Source organism: Oryctolagus cuniculus, chromosome 1 (assembly GCF_051225735.1).
Source record: "Oryctolagus cuniculus isolate XC-2025 breed Fujian yellow rabbit chromosome 1, ASM5122573v1, whole genome shotgun sequence".
NCBI classification, from domain to species: Eukaryota; Metazoa; Chordata; class Mammalia; order Lagomorpha; family Leporidae; genus Oryctolagus; species Oryctolagus cuniculus.
Window position 1 is genome coordinate 11,223,092 of NC_142867.1, and position 23,245 is coordinate 11,246,336.

Sequence of the window (23,245 nt, forward strand, 5' to 3'; positions counted from 1 at the left end):
TGGGTTGCTGTATGTGCCACTCCAGATCTTGTGAGCATTTGGTTATTTGGGGATCAGGACTCATCCCTCTCTAGATGACTTCATTTGGATGTGATATTATGGGACCTGACTATTTGTAGATACATTTGGTTTCTTCTCCCTGGTTCCTAGTTCATCACTAACTCCTCAAGGCACAGAATCTAGACTTATTCTTCCCGTGGTGGGTCATAGTAACTCTAATCTCCCTGCCATTTGCCAGCCATAATGAAATTCTCTGCTATGTGATTGTAACATAGTATGTGCTAAGACCCACCTCATTATAGAGGGTTCCTGTGAGTTGGGTGGAGGGAGTTTGAAGAATCCATGCTGGGATATCCACTCAGCCTACCAATAATCAAGCCAATGAAGACCCAAACACTTCCCCAGATAGAGTGTTTCAGGGTTCTGGACAATGGGTTATTGGGAGTATGTGAATGTAAACAGAAAGTTATCCCTCTGCTGGGAGGGTGTTCCCCAATCCAGATGGTTGGGCCTTGGGCCCCTTCCAGCCCTTGCCCTCTCCATCTTCTCATTTGGATGCCTATTTTTATCCTTTAAAATGTGCAGCAACAAGCTGACTTACCTCAAACGGTAGAGTTAGAAAGATACCAGGGGATTCCAATTCAATCCCATCAAGGTGGCATGTACCAATGCCATCTCACTAGTCCCAGTGATCAATTTCTGTTCACAATTGATCATAATGATAGGACTAAGAAACAAAGGGATCACATAAACAAGACTAGTGTCTGCAAATACTAGCTGATAGAATCAAAAAGGGAGAGAATGATCCAACATGGGAAGTGAGATACACAGCAGACCCATAGAATGGCAGATGTCCTAAACAGCACTCTGGCCTCAGAATCAGCCCTTAAGGCATGCAGATCCGGCTGAAAAGCCCATGAGAGTATTTCAGGCATGGAAAGCCAAGACACTCTGGGGGAAAAAAAAAAAAACCTAAATGAAAGATCTCCGTTAGTGAGAACCCAGTGGAAAGAACGGGTCATCAAAGAAGGAGGTACCTTTCTCTGAAGGGAGGAGAGAACTTCCACTTTGACCATGGCCTTGTCCAAATATGATCAGAGTCAGTGAACTCAGGGGGCTTCCATAGCCTTGGCAGCTCATGACAAGAGCCTAGGGTGATTACTGATGCCATAAACAAGAGTGTCAATTTGTTAAGTCAACAACAGGAGTCACTGTGCACTTACTCCTCATGTAGGATCTTTGTCCTTAGTGTGCTGTACATTGAGATTTAATGCTATAACTAGTACTCAAACAGTATTTTTCACTTTATGTTTCTGTGTGGGAGCAAACTGTTAAAATCTTTACTTAATGTATGCTAAACTGATCTTCTGTATATAAAGAGAATCAAAAATGAATATTGATGTGAGTGGAAGGGGAGAGGGAGTGGGAAAGGGGAGGGTTGTGGGTAGGAGGACCATTATAGGGGGGAAGCCATTGTAATCCATAAGCTGTACTTTGGAAATTTATATTCATTAAATAAAAGTTAATACATTATCCCTCTTAGTAGTTTTTTTGCCTGTTCTACTTAATATGACTGGTTTAATTCTGTAATTAATACACAGTTATTCTTAAGTGTTGAAAATTAACTGAAATGTGATCCCTGTTAAACATAAGAGTGGGAATAAGAGAGGGAAGAGATGTATAATTTGGGACATGCGCAAGCTGACTTGCCCCAAATGGTAGAGTTAGAAACATACCAGGGGATTCCAATTCAATCCCATCAAGGTGGCATGTACCAATGCCATCTCACTATTCCAAGTGATCAATTTCAGTTCACAATTGATCATAATGAAAGGACTCAGAGTCAAAGGGAGCACATAAACAAGTCTAGTACCTGCTAACACTAACCGATAGAATAAATAAAGGGGAGAGTGATCCAACATGGGAAGTGAGATACTCAGCAGACTCATAGAATGGCAGATGTCCTAAATAGCACTCTGGCCTCAGAATCAGCCCTAAAGGCATTCGGATCTGGTTGAAAAGCCCATGAGAGTATTTCAGGCATGGAAAGCCAAGACACTCTGGCAAAAAGATCTCTGTGAGTGAGATCCCAGTGGAAAGAACAGGTCTTCAAAGAAGGAGGTACCTTTCTCTGAAGGGAGGAGAGAACCTCCACTTTGACTATGACCTTGTCTAAACAAGATAAGAATCAGATAACTCAGAGGGCTTCCATAGCCTTGGAAACTCATGACTGGAGCATAGGGAGATTACTGATGCCATAGACAGGAGTGTCAATTGGTAAAGTCAACAACAGGAGTCACTGTGCACTTACTCCTCATGTAGGATCTCTGTCCTTAATGTGCTGTGCATTGAGATTTAATGCTATAACGAGTACTCAAACAATATATTTCACTTTGTGTTTCTATGGGGGTACAAACTGTTGAAATCTTTACTTAATGCACACTAAACTGATCCTCTGTAAAAAAAAAAAAAAAGAAATTATCAACTCCCAACTTGACTCTCACTGGGATTATACATGACAATAGGTCTGATCTGATTTCATCATCATTTAAAAAAAATCATGTATTATTTTTCACTTTATGTTTCTGTGTGGGAGCAAACTGTTGAAATCCTTACTTAATGTATACTAAGCTGATCTTCTGTATATTAAGATAATCGAAAATGAATCTTGATGTGAATGGAAGGGGAGAGGGAGTGGGAAAGGGAGGGTTGTGGGTGGGAAGGACGGTATGGGGGGGAAGCCATTGTAATCCATAAATTGTACTTTGGAAATTTATATTCATTAAATAAAAGTTAAAAAAAATTAAAAAAATTGAAAAAAAAATGTGCAGCAAAATGGGTTTCCCTTAGGCCCATGAGCCAATGATCAAATTACTGAACCTGAGGAAGGGGCTGTGAGAACACAAATTTGTAGCTTGTCAGTCCTCAGCCTGGCCCTGAAGTTGGGCGGGCTGGTGCCTTGACCCTAATAATTGGATCCTGTGCACTCCTCTGGTCGATGGGGGCAGAACTGAATCCTGCTGAATGGGAGGTCACCCAGATTGTGTCAACTGCTTCAGAACTGGTTTCTGGGGTGTGGAGGATGTCTCTGTACATCTGGCTTCACTGGGAGCTGTGTCTAAAGAAAGCTCTAGGAAAAACCAATTTGAGACCTTGCGAGGGTCTTTGTAGGCATTGTCTGCACACAGTTGGTGTCAGTAGAGGGGTCTACCAGACTGGCCTTGACTCAAGAGACTAAGGGCTTGGGAGGTCAGAAGGTAGGGGGAGGAACATGTGGTTTCTGGGTTGCTACACACTCACATTGGGTTTGGCAGCAGTTCTGTCTCAGCAATTTCTGGATGCTAAGTCTTATTGGAATTTTATGGTGGGACCAATCCCTGCAGAGCTGGTTCACTGGATGTGGAAGAAAGTGCAAACCTAAAAACAAAACAAAACAAATCTTGCACCATCCTATGGTTATTAATCTGTGTAGCAGATCAGAATAACAGGTAAGAGACTCCTGCGTGCACAGGTCACTCATATTCCTATGGCCTAGTTGGGTCTCTGGACACTACTCACTGTCCTTGGAAGAGCATGCCCCAGAGAGACAGGATCGACCCCAGTGTCCTCATCACATTTCCCTGACACTGAGTCAGCCATGATGAAGCCAGAACACACACCTGTGTTCATTGCAGATGTCAAGGCCAACAGTTCAAGGCCAACTGACTTCATAGTCAGTTCAAACTGACTATGAAGAAGCTGCACTGTGACACTGATGTGCCAAGGTCAACACCCTCATGAGGTCTGATTAAAGGAAGAGTGCACAGATTCCACTGGTGATGATTATGATATTTTTATGTTGCCAACGTAATTGGCATCATCTAAATGGAGCACTGCTGGCTTATGATAAATACATGTTGTTTCCCCATATATCAGTGGTTTTAGAACAACACTGGGTGGCTAGAAGTCCCCAAGGGAACTCTTACAGGTCATCTGACATTGGATGATTGCAAACAAGTTTGCTGCAAGAACTACAGTTGGGAGCTTTAAGAAGTCAGAAGATCCAATGGGAAGTCTATTGTACCATCGTCTGGGGCAGCTGTTGGTCATTTCTTCAAGACGAGATGAACAAAAGAGCCAAGGTCTGTTGGCTCCCAGTGGGGTTGGAGAAGTCTATGGGATTGGAACATACAGACATGCACCTGTGATAGGACATGGGATGTGCAGTCTTCAGACAAGCTTTGGATGAAGTTGTTTCCTTTACCTCAAGTGTTATGGGAGCAGATACGATATCTGTCTGGGGAACAAGCCCTTCCCTTATGTGGTATTGTTGCCCAGAACCTGGTGATGAAGTTCTGCTGGAGGCTGCGGTCATTAACGTGCAGGTTGCTGGAATCAGAACAGGCTCCCTGCAAAGTGGCCACCTGACTTTGCTCGGCTATGTTATGGGATGGATGTTGGTTCTGACTCTAGCGTTCCTTACATTCTGTTCTAAATCAGGAGGTAGGGGAATCTGCTCTTCCAGAGATTCCACTGGAGGTACCACCTGGGAGCCAGAAACTTTCCTTGAGCCCACAGAGTGTAGCTGAAGTGCTGCACTGGAGGAACACCCTCCCTGTGTGTTGTTTCCATGTGCAGCCTCAACTGGAGCTAGAGGCAACAGTTTATGAGCAGCTCCCAGCACCTTGTTGTGGGTCTTGACTGAAGCTACCACTGTGACTATTACTGAGGAACCTGAAATGATCTTGACCCCTAAAATACTCTAAATGCCCAGGATGATGTCAGGGAATCTATAATACAGCGGCCAGGAACAGAAGGTCTGTAGTAATATGGACATGCCTTGTACAAGGTCAGGCTATAGTGGTAAACGTACCGAAATCTTTACTTAGTATGGAGTTGGTCTTCTGTATATAAAGATAAGTAAAAATGAATCTTAATGAAGAATGGGATGGGAGAAGGAGTATGAGGTGGGATGGGAGAGGGGTTGGGAGGGTGGGTATGGGGGAAAGAACTGCTGTGTTCCTAAAGCTGTACCTATGAAATTTGTATTCATTAAATAAAAGCTTTCTAAAAAAATAAGTAAATTACTGTTTCTGCTGTATCACCATCTTGTAGTTGAGGGGATAGGTGGTCAGAGCAGGTTCTCATAACCAAGTGTGAAACTGTCAGGACTGGACCTTGGGTCTCAGAAGAGCTCTTTCCTTAGAAGAATGTCCTATCTGGTTTCTGCCCCTGGGTTAGAATGTATGTGGGCATCATGTGATGACCACACCAGGGGCACCCAGAGAAGCTGTCTTCATGGTCCTCTTTACCTGAAATCTTGGGAGACAGAGCGGAATCCTGATTCTGGGCTATCTGATTCACCTCCAGGGTTGATCTAGTGTTGGTGGCAAAGAAGCCACCCAATCTCACTGTACCAGGCTGGCCCAGCAAAGAGATAAGACAAGAAAGTTTACCCTGCCATTAGCCCTCCCTGGCACTCAGTGTGCCAGTGCCGTGCCTGGCCTTTGGGGCACTGAGGATAGAGTTTCTAATACAGGCCACCAATGCCAACATCCCATGTGCTCAGCAATGTTCCATGAATGTTTCAGGTTAAGCAAAGGAATGAGGTTGAACAAATCATTCCTGGCAAGCCAGAGATGGAGTCTTGTGACAGGTACTATGGAACTTAAGTGACTGGCCTTGCAACAGCTGGTCCCTGGCACTGTCCAGCTTGTTCTGAGCCCAGGGCATGGTCTTCCAACCACGCAGGAGCACTGTGTTCTCTACTTCTCAGCCCCAAACCTTCTGCTCTTACAGAGATGCAGGCAGGTGTTAGGATTCCATTTACAGGCCCATTGGTTTTGGTTTGAGTGTGCACATAACATGAAGGGACTTCAACTAGTTCATGGAAAAAATAGAAGTAAAGATACATTTATGTGAGTCATAAAATTTTGAGTTATGTGTATAGTTTTTCGTAATACAGTTTTCCAAGAATATGTTTTATCAGTAAATAAAAATTGGGGGGGAGCAGATGTTTGAAGCAATGTTTAAGATGCTGCTTGGGATGCCCAGACCCCGTATTGCAGTGCTTGGGTTCCAGTCCTTGTATTCTCAATTCCAGTCTCCTGAAAGGGCACAGCCTGAGAGCCATTCGGTGATGCATCAAGCCCTTTGGTCTTGCCACCAGTCTCTGATTTCTGGGCTGCTGTCTTCAGCCTCGCTCAATCACAAGCATGAACCAATAGAAGAAGAATCGCACTCTCTCTCTCTCTCTCTCTCTCTCTCTTTCCATGTGTGTGTGTGTGTTTCTCAAACTGACTCTTTTTGAATAATTAAAAATATATTTAGCACCAACGCTGTGGCATAGTGGGTAAAATCTGCCGCCTGCAGTGCTGGTATTCCATATGGGCATTGGTTCGAGTTCTGGCTGCTCCACTTTGGCTACAACTCTCTGCTATGGTCTGGGAAAGCAGTGGAAGATGGCCCAAGTCCTTGGGCCCCTGAGTATGCCTGGGAGACCCAGAAGAAGGTCTTGGCTCCTGGATTTGGATCGGCTCAGCTCCAGCCATTATGGCCATTTGGGGAGTGAACCAGCAGATGAAAGACCTCTCTCTCTGTCTCTCTGCCTCTGACTCTCTGAAACTATGCCTTTCAAATAATCAATAAATAATTCTTAAAAATGTATTTAAATATCTTTTAAAAAATCCATTAAAATTTATTATCTCAGAATTCTGTCAGTGATCAAAAATCTAGGGGAGCTTGATTGACTTGTCTTCTTCAGTTCAAAGCTGAAATCAAGTTGTCAGCAGTTCTAGGCTCTTATCTGGAGGCTGTGTGTCTGTGGGTATGGGGGAATCGCCACATGCTCATTAGTTCTGTGTAGCATGGCTGTGGTCTCTGTTTCATCCCTGGTTTTCAGACTGTCTGTTAGCTCCTTAAGGTACCTGTATTGCTCTTCATGGTTCTCCTTTCATCTTCAAGCCAGCTATGGTGCCTTTTATAGTGTTTCTCTTGATCTGAATTCCTTGAATACCTTTTTTCCACAGAAAACTTTTATTTAAGGAAACCTGCTTTCATATATTTCATAACTACAACTTTAAGAACATGGAGATTCTTCCCACCATACCTGCCCTACCCACCCCACTTTCTCCTCCCTCTCCTATTCCCATTCATACTGTTTACTAATGTTTATGTTCTTTTTTAAAAGATTTATTTATTTGTTTGTTTTTTTCCCGACAGGCAGAGTGGACAGTGAGAGAGAGAGAGAGAGAGAGAGAGAGAGAGAGAAAGGTCTTCCTTATGCCGTTGGTTCACCCTCCAATGGCCGCCGTGGCCGGCGTGCTACGGCCGGCACACCGCCATGCTGATCCAAAAGCAAGAGCCAGGTGCTTCTCCTGGTCTCCTATGGGGTGCAGGGCCCAAGGACTTGATGTGAATGGAAGGGGAGAGGGAGCAGGAAAGGGGATGGTCGCGGGTGGGAGGGAAGTTATGGGGGGAGCCATTGTAATGCATAAGCTGTACTTTGGAAATTTATATTCATTAAATAAAAGTTAAAAAAATTATCTTCCCTTAGAATAGAGCAGTAAGCTCCCTCCCTATTCCACCATTCTGGAAAACCATTTCTAAAATGTCTTAGAGTGACTCAAAACCCTGTTATCCAGTACAAACCAACATTAATGTTGTAAATACATTTATTTATTTCCCTGTAAATATGGGACCATACTGTAGAAGACATACTTGCCTCCTGCTTTTTAAATTTTTAATGTTTATTATCTATCACTTGCTTTTTAAAAAATTAAATTTTCATGTAATTTCCAAGTGAGTTTATAAGTCTAAATCAGCATGGCAACTTTTAAATATTTTTAAAATACATTTTCTAAAAATCAGAATGATTGTTGTGGCAGGAGAAATCATTGATCTGCTGGTTCACATCCCACATGGCCATAATGGCCTGGGCTGGCCCATGGTGAAGCCAGGACACCAGCCCCACTGGGGTCTCCCCGGTGGTTGGCAGGAGCCCAAGTACCTTTTCATCTTCCACTGGTTTCCATGGCACATTAGTAGAGTGTTAAATGAGAAGTGGAGCAGCAGGGACTTGAAACTCTGCTCTGATATGATCTATCAGTGTGAGAGCTTTTGGCTTCACCCACTGCCCCTCAACACCAGCCTCGAAACTTTTCTTGAAATATAGTATGTACACAGGAAGATGCATGTTATAAGACTTAGGTACTTTCTCTTTAATAGATTTAAGTTGTATTTATTTGAAAGAGTTACAGAGAGAGGAGACACACACACACACACACACACAGGGCGGGGTAGTGAGAGAGAGAGAGAGAGAGAGCGAGAGAGAGAGCTCTTCCATCTGCCGATTCACTCCTCCAATGGCCACCACAGCTCAGGTTCTGCAGTGCAGAAGCCAGGAGCCCAGAGCTTCTTCCAGGTCTCCCATTTTGGGGCAGGGGCTCCGGCACATGAGCCACCTGCTGCTGCTTTTGCAGGCACATTAGCAGCGAGTTGAATTGGAAGTGGAACAGCCAAATCTCAAACTGGCTCCCTATGGGATGTTAGCATCACAAGCAGTGACTTTACATGCTATGCCACAATGCTGGGCCCAGATTGATGGTTTTCACAAACTGAGCACCTCTATTCATGTTAGTCAGGTTTCCATTATTGTAACAAAATACTCGAGGCAAGCTAACAATAAAGGAAAGGGATGTATTTTGGCTCATGGTTTTGGAGCCCTGGTGATGGAGTCCTCAAGAACTTGGCTTCTTGCCCCCATATGGGAGACTCACTGGATTCCCAGGCTCCTGCCTTTAGCCTGTCCCAGCCACAGCTGTTGCAGGCATTTGCAGAGTGTCTCTGTTTCTCTCTGTGTGTCTTTCACATAAACAGAAGTTAAAGTATGTAAAAAAATGATGCATAACCCCATTATCCATAACTAACAACTTCTAATATTATAAGTGAATATTAATTTTTTTACAAAAATTGGGCCACATCATGTAGAATACCATCTCACACTTGTTTTTAAAAGGAAAGTAAAGTGCTTTATTACTTTCCAAATGATTTCTTGTAAGTCTATATCAACTTTTAAGCTTTTATTTTTTTATATTTACTATTTATTTGAATGGCGGAGTGATATGGGAGAGAGAGAGAGAGAGAGAGAGAGAGAATGTTCAATCCACTGGTTTACTCTCCTAGTGGCCACAGTGTCCCAGGCTAGTCCACCCTGAGTCAGAGCAGAAACTATACCTTGATCTCCAATGAGGGTAGCAGGATCTCAAGTATTCATGCCTTCATCCACTACTTTACCAGGCATACTAGTATGGAATTGAATTTTAAGCAGAACAGCTGGGACTTGAACCAACGTAAAGAGCATTCTGGCAACTCAGGGAGTAGCTTAACTCACTGTGCCACATCTCCACACCCTGAACTTTTCTTGAAACATAATAGTTGCACAGGAAAGGCACATATCATAAAGGAATAATGTGATGGATTTTTCAGAGCTAGAACATCCATGAGTCAGATAACTGTGACTATAGACAAGTATCAGGGGCCAGAAAATTTTACACAGAAAAGAGATTTATTTTGGCTCTTGCTTCAGGAGAACCACAGTCTAAGATGGGGTAGTTCCCACTGGCTTAGCCCTAGTGATGGAGTATTCTCTGGCAGGGGGATTTTTCCACATACTTGTCCACACTCTTTGAGGTCTGCAGTACTCATCTGGGTTTTATTACTCTAAATAAAACCCCGAGGAGAGGTAACATTATACAGGAAAGAGGTTTATTAGGTTCACAGTTTTGCAGCTTAAGTTCATGACCTATGAATGGTCTCAGATCTCACGAGGACTTTCCTGCTGGCAGAGACCTGGAGCAGCACAGGTGTGGCACCCTGAGAGGTGACATGCAGGTCTGTGTCTCTATCTGGGGTCTCTTCATCATCTTACAAAGGCCTGGGAATCAATCACAGGTGCTTTCCTGGTAACTTTATCAAAACTGAATCACTTCATAATGAAAGGACTAAGAGTCAAAGGGAGCACATAAACAAGTCTAGTACCTGCTAATACTAACCGATAGAATAAATAAAGGGGAGAGTGATCCAACATGGGAAGCGAGATACACAGCAGACTCATAGAATGGCAGATGTCCTAAACAGCACTCTGGCCTCAGAATCAGCCCTAAAGGCATTCGGATCTGGCTGAAAAGCCCATGAGAGTATTTCAGGCATGGAAAGCCAAGACACTCTGGCAAAAAAAAAAAAGAAAGACTTAAATGAAAGATCTCTGTGAGTGAGACATCAGTGGAAAGAACAGGTCTTCAAAGAAGGAGGTACCTTTCTCTGAAGGGAGGAAAGAACTTCCACTTTGAATATGACCTTGTCTAAACAAGATAAGAGTCGGAGAACTCAAAAGGCTTCCATAGCCTTGGAAATTCTTGACTGGAGCATAGGGAGATTACAGATGCCATAAACAAGAGTGTCAATTTGTAAAGTCAACAACAGGAGTCACTGTGCACTTACTCCTCATGTAGAATCTCTGTCCTTAATGTGTTGTACATTGAGATTTAATGCTATAACGAGTACTCAAACAGTATATTTCACTTTGTGTTTCTATGGGGGTGCAAACTGTTGAAATCTTTACTTAATGTATACTAAACTGATCTTCTGTATATATAGAAAAATGAAAATGAATCTTGATATGAATGGAAGGGGAGAGAGAGCGGGAAAGTGAGGGTTGCTGGTGGGAGGGAAGTCATCGGGGGGGAGGGGGATGCCAATGTAGTCCATAAGCTGTACTTTGGAAATCTATATTCATTAAATAAAAGTTAAAAAAAACTGAATCACTTCCCAAGGGGTCCCCTCTGAACACCAAATCTGAGTATGTCTCTACCCCTTTCAAATTTGGTACTTGTGACTTGGGAGGGTGAAACTGCATGTGTGAGTGGGTGGCGAGAGGTATTCAAACTGTATTCAAACCACAGCAGTAGCTCCTGGGCTGCCTGCTTGCCAGGACTGTAGCAGGGACCACCCAAGGACCCTGCTGGCTTCCTGTCTGACTCCTCCCTGGCACAAGAAGGCTCATGGGGAAGAGGAGCAGGAGCCATCTGCAGAGGATCTTCGGCAGGGTCAAGGCCTCCCAGGGGAATGGAACACCTGTTCTGCCCGTAGCACACCTCTGTGTACATGGCTCCCTGCCCAAGTCTGGCTACCACCAGAGGGCTCCAGACCATCATGAGGACCATGGCTGGGGATAAACTGCTCTTCCTGAGATGAGCTCTAGTGTGAATTTTCTACAGCCTGAACTCAGACAAGCATGAGGGTTTATTCTTGGCAGAGTGCTGAGGTAACTACTGTGATGGAGGCTTGGGTAAGGGGGGGGGGGGGTCAAGTGTGGCAGGGAAGGTACAGAAGAAACAAGAAATCCAACTGAAAATATGTTGTTTTGTGCCTAGTGCAATTGCAAGGCATTCATTGAAATTTTAAGCAAAGGAGGGATTTGATCATCTTTACGTTTCCGCAACATTATGTACCTGTGCAAATGGTAGAGATGATGGGACTGACACTGACACTTGGCATATGGGTAGAGTTGGTGGGACTGACACTGGTACGGCCTGGGTACTGGTTTGCAGAGTTCACATCCCAGGGGCCAGCAGCAGCCCTCAGATAAGCTTCTCTGGCAGAGAGCCTGGGTCATAGACAGCACGTGAGGGAGCTGTATTGACTTTTCCAGTGTAGTTGCCAAGGGGCACAGGACCAGTTGTGTAGGTTTCCTAGCACAGGAGGAAGAAGTGAACTCAACTGAAAGAGAGCTAACATGAAACAGATCTCGGCAAGGCTTCTTAGTGTTTGGCACCTGTGCCTTGAGAGACTTGAAGAATGTAGGATGTTCCATACTTATTTTGAAGCTGTGTTGTTCATTAAATAGTTTGCTACAAAGCCCACTCTAAGAAATGTTACTCTAAATCCCTCTGGTTTATGTTTCCCAAAGAACTTATGCTAATGAACGTCACTCTAAAATCAAAAACCTACCCCGGGAAGTGGAATCATCTGCTTTACATTATTGCTTCCTACTTTTTTTTTCCTTTCTTCCTTCCTTTTTTTTTTTTGAAGGATTACAGAGAGAGAGAAGGTGAGAGAGAGAGAGGGAGAGACTGAGCCAGAGACACAGAGACATACATTCCATCTGCGGGTTCACTCCCCAAATGCCTGCAACAGCTGAGGATCTGCCAGAAGGAAGCCTGAAGCCTGGACCTCAGTCTGTGTCTGGGACTCACGCACTAGAATAACCACCTCGTGCCTCCCAAGGTGTGCGTTAGGAGGAAGCTGCAACTGAAATCATAGCTGTGTTTTGGACAGGCACTCTGCTAGGGGATGCTGTATCCCAAGAGGCATCTTACTGTTGTACCAAATACTCACCACCAACTGTCTTCCTAAATTACAGGCGAGAAAAGGATCAGTTTGTGGTCTTACACTTGGAATCTTAGAAGTTTCCACTTGTTCTCAGTGCTCATCTCAAAGTGTAGCCTGGAAGATCTTGAGTGTTGGCTCCTGTGCTTTCCTGGCCATGTCTTAGAGACAGCACAGCCTCCTCCTGGCTCACGGGGACCATCACCATTGTAGCTCCTCCCCTTGATTCCCGAATTTGCTCATGGTGTCTGGTGTCTCTGTGAGAATTTGACTCCCACATGCACAGGCCTACGTGCCCTCCTCTATGTGGGGAAAATGAGCCCAGGCTTTCTGGTTCCCAGGTCTTTTTCTGACACTCCCAGCAGGACCAGTTAATGCCCACTTGCCGTCCTTCCCTGCTATGAAATGTCACTGTGGTTGACCATGTCTAGTGGACATGTTTGTTTCTGCATGTCTGACTGGTGTAGTGACCCCAGTGATGTGAAGGAGACGTCCTAATGAGGAGGAGTCACACCCACATTTTCACGAGCTGTTTTTATTCTACTTTATGGGAATGGGTGGGAACAGGGTCAGCATCTACTACTATTGAAGGTGACTGTGTTTCAGGAAGGGCAGTCAGGAGAATCCTGTCCATCTAAGGGGTGCAGGGCTGGGGCCAGATATCTCTGGATGTGGCTTCAAAGCTGGAGGCTTAGACTGCGGCAGCCAGGCCCAGCTGATTGTTGGCCCGGTCGAAGACAGTGAAGTACTGGCGGATGAAGACGTCACCCAGGATCCAGAGCTCACCGGTAGAGGTGTCGAGGTTCATGCCTTCCAAGCCACTGATGCAGTCGTCATCTTCCTGCAGAACAGAGGGCAGCACAGCAGTCAAGAGGGAGGGTCAGGGTGACAGGGGCTAGGTATTCAACATCACGGCCTCCCTGGTCTGACTGCAAGGCCGAGGCAGAGGAGGGCTTCCTGGCTCCGTGTCCGGGCTGTGGTTGTTGCAGACCTGGGGTGTAGCAGCAGCTGCTTACTGCACTGCTGGTGCACAGGGATTCTGGGTGTTATCTGGTGCCTTTGGAAGACACAAACCCCTGACCTTAGCAAAGGAGTTTAGGGGAAGTCAGCTTCTCTCTAAGGACATTAGGAAACCCTGATGCTGTTGCTGTTCCGCAGTATTCTCCTCCATGCCAGTGGTTAACTGGCAGCTGTGAGTCCTTTCCTCTCCCTGGGTTATAGGGCTGCAGCCTGGGCTGCATGTTAGAATCACGCCGGGGAGGGCCACATGTGAGTCCTCACTGAGGGAAGTCAGCTCACTGGGAAAACTGGCTTTGCACCTGACAGTAAGTGGATGGCATGGAGAAATTCTGTGGCTCATTGGAGTAACGATGTGGTCACTCCCCTGAAGTCTTACAGACCATGAAGAGCAGGTATTAGTCTTTCTCTTAGCTTCAGCTGGGAAAAGTGTTATCTCTCTTGTGCAAGGGGTAGTGTGACCAGCTATGTGTGGGCCACTCCTGGGGCTGGCCCAGGGCCACCTTACCTTCAGGATGTAGGCGCTGGCAGGCAGGGGGTACTGGATTCCGTTGATGGTGAAGACAATGTCAGGCAGGGAGCTGATGGCTGAGCAGCTGATGACATTCTGAAAGGTGGGAGGGTGGGAGGGTTACCAGGGGTTCCTTCTGCAGCATGGCACTCCTACCACTTGATCTAGAGAAGAACATTTTAGGCTTGACTTGCCTCGCCCAATAAGTTCTTGGAAGCTCCGATGTAGCTCTGGATGTTGGAAATGGCACTGGTGGGGCCAGCCAGCAGAGAGGTGCCCGTGTCCACAATGGCCTGGCAGCTATCAGCACAAGCGATGGTCTCTCCATTGATGGAGACACTGAGGGAGAGATGCAAAGAAGCGTCCCCTGAGTCCCCAGGAGTTACACCTGTGACCCGGATTGTCACTGCTCAGAGGGCAAAGCAGTTGGGAAGTCAGACTACAACAGGGCCAAGGCAGGTATGTCATTTGTTCCTAATCCTAGTCTGCATTGACATTCTTCCTAGAGAGTGATGTTGTCTGATGCTTCCAGGTTCCCTAAATGCTGAGATGTATGGCTATATGGGTTTGCTAAGCCTCACTGTGAGTGCAGGAGGTAAGCCTGCCTACTGGACACAAGTAATTGGCTATCTGATCCTTGTAGAGGAACTTGGTTCCAAGTCAGTCCTTTTTGCCTCCCCTTCCTATAAGGGGACTTTCCTGGGCTCTCTCTGGCTTGGCCAATTTCCAGCTTCCTCCGGTGCTGGGTATTCCAAGCAAATCAAGACAGGGCCTCACCTATAAAGAATGGGACCAGGCCCAGGACTGGATGTCATCCAGCAGTGTGGTCTCACCTGTCCATGGTGATCTGCCAGTAGCCCTCATAAGAAACAGGCACCCAGTTCAGACTTCCAGTGTAGTAAGAAGAATCAATGCCTCCAAACATCACCAGGCTGCCCTTCTCATCATCACTGAGGAAAGTAGAGGGAGACATACAGGAATTCACTCATTCATGGTTTGCATAGCTCTTATGTACAGCCTAGGAGCTACCCTTTAAGAGATAGTCATTAGTGCCAGGAGCTGTGCTGAATATGTCACAGACATGAGTTCCTTTCGTGTTATACCAAGTCTACACAGTGGTCAGTATTATTATTTGCACTTTACAAAGACTCTGAGGGTCGAAAACATAAGGAACCTTGCTCAGGTTCACACAGAGGGGTACGGCAACCAAAAGCAAGGCCTAGAAATTGTGGTTCCCAAATGTGTAGTTTGTACCTGGATACCCATTAGAGGCCATGGGGAACACAACAGAGGTGAATACAGGATAGGGTTGATTCCTAAGGACTCCATGTTATATACCCTGGTTCTCGCCCAGGGCTGGTGTTTCGAATGTCTGGACAAATTTCTTATTGTCATGGTTGTGTGGGGGTAGAAGGGATACTGTAAGGGGTCATAGTCAGGGTCAGGGATCTGCCACACACTGTAAACAGAGCATAAGTCAGCCTGGACAATGCTCTGAACCAAAATGTCCATTCTGCTGAGCTGGAGCCACCTTTGTCTAGTGGGGAGATGCACTGGCCCACAGAAATAATTTGGCCTTTATGGAAGCAGGTGATATTTAAGAGAAACTGAATACTGAGTGTTTTAGAGCAATAAAGAATGTAAGAGCCCTTGTACTGGAAGCTTTGTTATTGGAAAATCCATTTTCTAAATCTCCACCATTTCTGGTAGGTAAGGTTGCAAATATAGAGGGCAATAAGAAATTAGTCAACGACTGGCCATTTATGAAACACAATTCCACTGACTTTAACCCACCAAGCTTTGCTGTAAACACGTGAGTGTGCAGTCAGCATGTAGCAGATTAGTTACTACCTGAGGGAAAACATGAATGGTGACCAGCAGTGTCAAGAGAAGACTGAGTGGTAGAGAAAGTTGTTGACAGCCTTGAGTCCTGCGTAAAAGTCTACTCAGCCAAAGCCTACCTGGTCTATTCTTTGTTCATTCTTTGACCCTACATTTGGATAATAAAAAAGAAGCTTGTCGCATTACTTTATGATTTCAGTGTTCAAGATATATGAGGGTACATCAAAAAGCTCCTAGAAAAATAGCATTAAAGGAATTTTATATCAGTGCTAAAAATTTTGGAATCTGTGCAGTCAATGGGTTTGCAAAATTTTCAAGGAAAATTAGTGTTAAATTAACAAAAAACTATGCCTGGATTTAAGCATATTTGTTCTATTGTAAACTTTTTTTTTAATTTGAAAGGCAGACTGATAAGGAGAGACTGAAAAGTATCATCCACTTGTTCAGTCCCCAGATGTCCTCAACTGTACCCATTTGCTCAGGTTCGAACCAGGCACCAGGACTCAGTCTGAGTCTTCCAGGTTGGGGAAAGAGACCCGAGTCCTAGTCACCACATACTGTACCAGGGTGCTCAGCATGAGGAAGCTGAAGAACAAGCAGTGGCATCTGGACTCAGACCAAATATTCCACATGGAATGTGGGTACCTGAGCAGAGACTTCACCACTCCCTAAATGTATCTTTGAATTTCTTTGTCCATAATCGTTGAAGTCCCCTCCTAAGTCACAATCAAGTCTTGTGATATTTTGCTGTGATTTTTGAGCCCTTCTTTAGGCAGTTTCCCTCTACTTGGCATGTTTTAAAGGCCAATTATGAGGGAACCAATTCCAGAAAGCAACTGGCTAGGGACGCTGGAGTTAAGTCAAGTCCAGGGACAAGGACATATGCTGGTAAATAACGGTGCATGAAGATGGTGTGTCTGTGTGTGTGTGTGAGAGAGAGAGAGAGAGAGAGAGAGAGAGAGAGAGGGAGAGGGGAGAGAGAGAGAGAGAGAGAGAGAGAGAGAGAGAGAGAGAGAGAAAGAATGTGTGTGTGTGAGGGAGAGAGAGTTGGCAAAATTACTGCCCAAAGACTCTTTTCTCCAGACATTGACACCGACTTTGAAAATTTCATTCTTCTAAAATCCTCCCCAGCCCACCCAGCCCTGGATAAGTTCTTTCCTGGACCAGGTGAAAATGGTCCATGTGGGAGAGGCCCCAAATAGCCAACCTACGAGCTCAGGTAGACAGAGAAGAGGTCCTGGGACACCAGGCCCTCGTTCCACATGTTGTCAAAGACAGGTGTGGCATCAGAAGCAGAAATGCTGGGGTAGCCCAGACCCAGGATGCCATCGAAGGGAGCAAACAAGAAGGTGAGGCCGGGCTCTGTCTTGCTCAGGCCAAAGATCTGGTTGGTGTCTTCGATGCTTCCAACCTGTGTAGGGGGGACAGAGATGATGTCCACCATGAACACTTGTCAACAGAACACTGCCGATCTCTTGTCCTGGAAGCAGAGCAATCCTGCTTCATTTCCTGAAGGAGTCAGCATTCCCGGCATCAGGCTGGGAGGCCAAGAGAGGGACTATCTGAATGCTTGAGGGTCCCCAGTGGATAGGTCCTGGAGCTGATGTCCAGATAGCTACAGTGTGACACTGCCATGCCCTGTGGGGTTTGTGGAGCTCATGTGACTATGGAGCGGTGGCAGAAGAGAAGATACTAGCCATTTTAGCCATTCTGTCACCAATCCCTGATTCCTCCATGATATGCAGCATTGCGATTGGCCGAATGCTCCGGATACCACTCCCCTTATCTACATATACCACTCCCCTTATCTACATAAGGTTCAGCCCAAGGGTGTGTGACAGTCTTGCCATATCACCCCTTGCACCACCTAGTTAGTTTGCTCGTATGATCTCTTAACCCATCTTGCTGAAAGGATTACTCTGGGGGATTCACTGTGGTTCCCCATGTCCCTGGAAGCTGGCCCTAGGACTGGCAGAGTGAGGGGGCAGGGACCACAGGTGCTCACTTTCACAGTGTCGTATCCCAGGATGCCAGTCATGCTGCCAGTGCCATAGGTGATAGAGAGAGTCTCACTGGTGCCCTGGTAGGTGGAGGAGTCCTCAGGGTTGAACCGCTTGTGGAGGGCTGCAAAGCAAGAAGCCACATCATTAACCTCCAAAGGACAAGCAAGCAAGTGGGCTCTTTATGCCTTTTTGATGGGGTTTCTTGGCTTCGTTTGGGGTTTGGAGGAGAAAGGTGACCTTTGCCCCAACAGGACCTTTAGAACCCTGGTCCTCTCCTGACTTTGTTGTCAACACCATGTCATGGTGGAGAGTCCCAGGCTACTCCATGTCCTTCAGAGATTCCTCCAGCAAACCCTGAGTACAGCAGCCAGTACGGTCAAATCCATCTGAGCACATCTATTCATCCTTTCATCCCACAGAGCACGTGTCCCAAACACTGATCCTAGTAACTGCCCAGAGAAGGCATCTTGTGTGAATGTCTGAATGGCTGCAGCAGGCTGAAGTTGGAGCTGTGAGAAGTCCCTGAGTGGTCAGGGTTCCCAGTGTCAGCTGGTGTTGGGCAGCAAAGGCCAGGCAGGCCAGGCAGGCCCAGGTACTCACCACAGGCAAGACTGGAGCAGTAGGTGGAGGGCACCCACAGGTTGGAGGAGCCCGTGTCAAAGATGACGGTGAAGTCCTGAGGGGGGGTTCCGATGCTGATGGTGCCAAAGTACTCAGCCTGCAGGGGTCAGGACAGTGTAGCTCAAGCACCTGGTCACCCCATCCATCCTCCCTGGGGGCCAGCTCCTCAGTCAAACTCTCCATCATCTCCTCTATTCTAACCTCCTCATCCAGTGCACCCTCCTTCAAAGCCCAGTCCTGGCCTCCATTCCCTCCTTGAAGTCTTCTCCGGTTGTTCCCTGATTGCCTCTGACTGTTCTCTGCTAAGCACATTTACACCCTCTTAGCCAGTGCCCTGCCTGTGTCATTCTGAACCTTCTACAGAGTAGATCTTCCCAAAGGATGAAGCATACCCTGTGGGCACCCAGCCAGTCAGGCCTCACATGCTTGTACAATAGTTGCTGATAAGGAGACACACAAGTCACTTAAGCATGAGAACCAATGGAAATCTCTTATTCCCAAACGTCACTGTGGACCGCAGATTTCAAAAAAATGGACCTGTCAGTGATTTTATTCTCAATATCACCACATTCCCCCTGGCTAGCTCTGCTCTAGTTACCCTGGTCTTTGTGCCTTTCACAGACCAGAACAAGCTCCTTCCTATGCTAGGGCTTTTGCAGTGGCCATTCTTTAGCTGGAAAGTGTTTTTTCGGGGTCTCCCCTTGGCTTCCTCCTTATGAATCACTTGGCACTCTCATCAAATGCCAGCTCTGCCAGAAAGTCTGCCCTACCACTTCAACCAGTTCTGCCCGCTCCTCTGTGTTGCTTTATCGCTTTGGCGCAATTAATTACATAATACATTTTACTCTGTGGACCGTCTCATTACTTCACTTCATCTGTCAGTCTGGTTGTTCTCTTGTATAAAAGCCTCAGGCCCTTGGCTCACTCACTGTTGTGATCTCAGAATGTGTCAGCCTCTAGCAGGTGCTTAGTAAATATATGTGAAATGAATAAATGGGCCGATATCTCTGAGTTCTACCAAAGGCCTGCAGGCTGTGCTGAGCACTCCCAGCATCTCTATGGTGTTAATGACTTGTAGCCCCAGCTGCAGTGGATAATGGCTGTGAGTGGGTCAGCTCTCTAGGACAGGACCCTGAGGCTCAGGAAATGTAAATGACTTGGCCAAGATCACCAGGTCAGGAGGCATTAGAGCCCCCATTAGCAGAGGTCTGGTGGATCCTGCAGGTGAAGCCTTGACCACTGGTAATGGTGTTTTTGCCCTTGGCTGTGTGCTGTTCACACAGAGGACACATGGTGTCTACTGGTGGTCAGTATGTGCCAAGCATCCCAAATAAAAAGAGGTCTTGAGACTAAAATCTGATTGCATTTCCCCACTGATTGAAATCAATCTGTGGCAATTAAAGCTCATGCCCTGGCCTCTCTGTGGTCTGCCCCACCCATGGCCCCTCATACTCACTTGAACCCTCCTTTCTTCTCCACCCTTTTCATGAACTCTGTTCTTCTTTCCCCAAAGGTACTTGGCTCCCTGTGCCCACAGGTTTACATGAGCCCTCCTGCTCTCTGGAGTCCCTCAACCACTTGGAAACCCCTTTTCTTATTTCAGTGCTCCCAGGAGTCATCTCTGTCATTCAAGGCACTGGTTCACTGAGTGACACTATCATTTGGTGTCCCACATCCTAGTCTTGCTTCTCACCAGATGCTGAGACCAAGTGAGGTCGTCTTTCTCCCCCACCCAACAATGACTTTATTTACTGTTGTCTCCCTGAGATCAGGTGGAGTCTCTGACTGTCACCCAAGCTCCCTGTTCATGCTCTGGCTCAGTCCTTGGGGCTGCCCCTTCCACCTGCCCATGACTCACATCCAGGTAGTTCTCCAGGCTCTCAGTGGACACCGTGGCGAAGGTCTCTTTGGGGAAGTACTTGGTGGCCGGGTTGGGGGTGTGAGTCTTCAGGTAGTCCTGCAGCAAGCCCTTCTCAATCAGGTTCTTCCTCAAGGACTTCTTTCTGACCAGGGGGACCCTGGGGCAGAGCATTGGTGCAGGCATGTTTACAGGAGGAAGGACAACTGGGCAAGGAATCTGCTCAGAGGGTGCTACAGAAACCCAAGAAAGGTGAGGAACCTGGTTCCACAGAAGGGAAGGAAGGAAGGGGGGAAGCTCCCATCTATTACCTTATAGTGCGCATAGAGAAGTGACTGCTGGCCAGGGGCGGGGCTAAAACCAAGCCCTGGCTGCACTCAGGACCTGGGCTGTAAACCATGCCTCAGTGTGGCCTCCTCATAAAGGCAGAGAGAGATACCAGGAGGACTCAAGAAGTTGGATCCCAGGGAAGAAGAGAAAGAGATTCAGGACAGACAGGAGGCTGGGAAGTTGCCCCTTGAGATACTCCTACCACTGCCCAACCCCAAACTCACTTGTGGATGACACACTCAGAGAGTGCCAGCAGGCCGAGCAGCAGCAGCCACTTCATGGTTCCTCCTGGCTCCCAAGTCAGTGGGGAAGGCAGGACGAGTGGAAGGTGTGCAGCAACGGACAGGAACCACTGCTTATATACTCATGGTCCAATTCTGACTATAATAGCTCTTATCAGTGTCTTAGTGCCACCTGGGACACACTCCAAGCAGAACAGTTCCTGATAAGACAATCCCGCCTGGAGTCACGTCCTGAGAATTGGCCCGTGGAGTAGCTTTCCACTAACACCGCATCCTTCCATTGGAGTGCACTGCCCAGGGCCCACCAGGTGTTGAGTATTGGCTATGACTTTTAGAATGAGATGTATTCACGTTCAGCTCTCCAAGCTCAGTGTTTTGACAGAATTGTTCAGAAGTGCACAGAACACAGCACTGAAATTATGTTGCAGGAGCTCAGTGCACCCTGATTTGTTCCAGTTCCATAGATGGTTGGGGCCCTTAAGGAACAACTGCCCAACTTAGCCATGGGTGCTGTTTCTGTATCTGCCACCTCAGAGCTTGTGGGCAGTCAGTGGTTTGGGGAGCAGGATCCACTTCCTTGTGCAGATGTCTTCAAACAGGTATGACAGTAGGGGATCTGTGTGTGTGCAGGTAAATTTGGTTTTTGTCCCTGTTTCCTGGCTCATCACTTCCTCTTCAAGGCACGGAAACTAGAATTCTCTTCTCCAAGCTGGGTCATAGGAACTCCAATCTCCCTGCCTTCAGCTGGCCATAATGAAAGTCTCTCCTCTGTGATTATCCCATAGTAGGTCCTCACTGCACAATGAGGGGTCCTGCCACAGGCACATCTGAAAGGAAGGCTGAAGAGTCCATGGTGGCATTCCCACCCCAGTTATTAGCAATCGTGCCCATGAAATGAAGTCCCCACACACCTCCCCCAACACAGGGATCACAGGACTTCCAGACAGCGTGTCAGGAGGACGTCAAATAAAGTCAAGCAGAAAGTTATTCATGTACTGGGAGGGGCACCCAACTTCTCAGGATCAAATGCATGTTTTCAGGGCCCATCCAGTCCTTACCATCCACATCTCCTCATCTGGATGGCCATTTCTGTCCTTTAAAATGTGCTGCAAAGTCTGTTCCTTAGTCCCATAAGACACTCAGCAAATTAAGCAAATTTAAGACTAGTCCATAGGAACCCCAATTTGTAGCTTGTGGGTATTATTCCTGCCTCAAAAGTGGGGCAATGCTGTTGACTTGGCCTTTCTAATGAGCTTTTATGCTCTCTCCAGGGAAATAGGCCCAGAACCAATAAATGAAACAAGATTTCACCCAGCTCATGTCAGTTGCTGCAGAATTGGTTGTTGGGAGTGGGGAAAGTGCCCGCATATGTGACGTCGGCTGTGAGCTGTGTTGGGAAAGGGCCGTGTGAGAAACTGAGTCTGTGACTGAGTGAGGGTTTGTGTGGCCATTGTCTACACAGGCTTGATGTCAGTGAAGTGGGTTTAAGGAGAATGGCCCTGAATCCAGAGTCTCGGGGTGTGGGAAGGGAAAGAGTCTGAATGTAGATGAGAACTTGTGATTTCAATGACTGCGTGGTCAGCTCTGGTGTCAGCAGCAGTTCTGTCTAAGTCAATTGCTGGAGGTCAGAATCCCATTGGAATATAATGTTGGATACAAGCCCTAGAGAGCTGGTTCCCTGAATGTGGAAGGAGGTGCAAAACTCCCATACCCCGGTTGTTGCTCTCTGTAGAAGCACAAAGGGCTACTGTGTACCAGTTAACCATGTGTGTTGCCCAAGACACTGTGCCTCTGGAGACTTCCCAGATATCCCTGAAAGACTGCCTCCTGGAGGAACAACCTGGACCTGGACCATGGATACCCTCCTCAAGTCCCTGCGATCCTGAGTCAGCCACGATGAAGACAGAGAACCACATGACATTGTTCATTGTGGATGTCAAGGCCAACAAGCACCAAATCAAACAGGCTGTGAAGAAGCTTTGTGACATTGATGTGGCATGGTCAACCCTGCAATGAGTCCCGATGGAGGAAAGAGGGCCCTGTTTCCATCGTCCTCTGATTGTAATGCTTTGATGTCACCAACACTATTGGCATCATTTAAACTGATTTCAGGTTGCTTACTCTAAATCCATATCCTTTCTCTATAATCATGGTTTTAACAACACCGGAAGGCGGGATGCACCCAAGGGAACTCTTCAGGTCACCTAACTTTAGACAACTCCAATCACTTGGAGGAGTTATACGAATTCAGAAGATGAAGATTACAGTGAGAAATCTGCTCTGACATAGTCTGGTGCAGCCACAAGGCAGATTAATCAAAGCAACAATGGACAGAAATACTAGAGTCTCTTGGTTTTCAGTGAGGTTGGAGAAGTCCATGGGACTGGAACATTCACTAGTGTGTTGGGTAGGATGTGGAAGGTGGAGTATTTAGATAGGATTTAGGTGAAGAAGT

At 46.6% G+C, this 23,245-nt stretch overlaps 1 protein-coding gene across 1 annotated transcript; it reads right to left on the reverse strand.

Annotated features, from left to right (window-relative positions):
* Nucleotides 1-12,885: 12,885 nt before the first annotated feature.
* Nucleotides 12,886-20,919, reverse strand: LOC149128286 (pepsin II-4-like). The gene is made up of 9 exons (XM_089308189.1): nucleotides 20,773-20,919; nucleotides 20,219-20,378; nucleotides 18,340-18,457; nucleotides 17,742-17,860; nucleotides 16,948-17,147; nucleotides 14,728-14,844; nucleotides 14,089-14,233; nucleotides 13,892-13,990; nucleotides 12,886-13,207 (listed from the first exon to the last, which is right to left on the reverse strand). Exons 1-9 carry the CDS (start codon nucleotides 20,826-20,828, stop codon nucleotides 13,058-13,060), a joined length of 1,164 nt encoding a protein of 387 aa, XP_089164315.1. The 5' UTR covers nucleotides 20,829-20,919; the 3' UTR covers nucleotides 12,886-13,057.
* Between the last annotated feature and the right edge of the window lie 2,326 nt (nucleotides 20,920-23,245).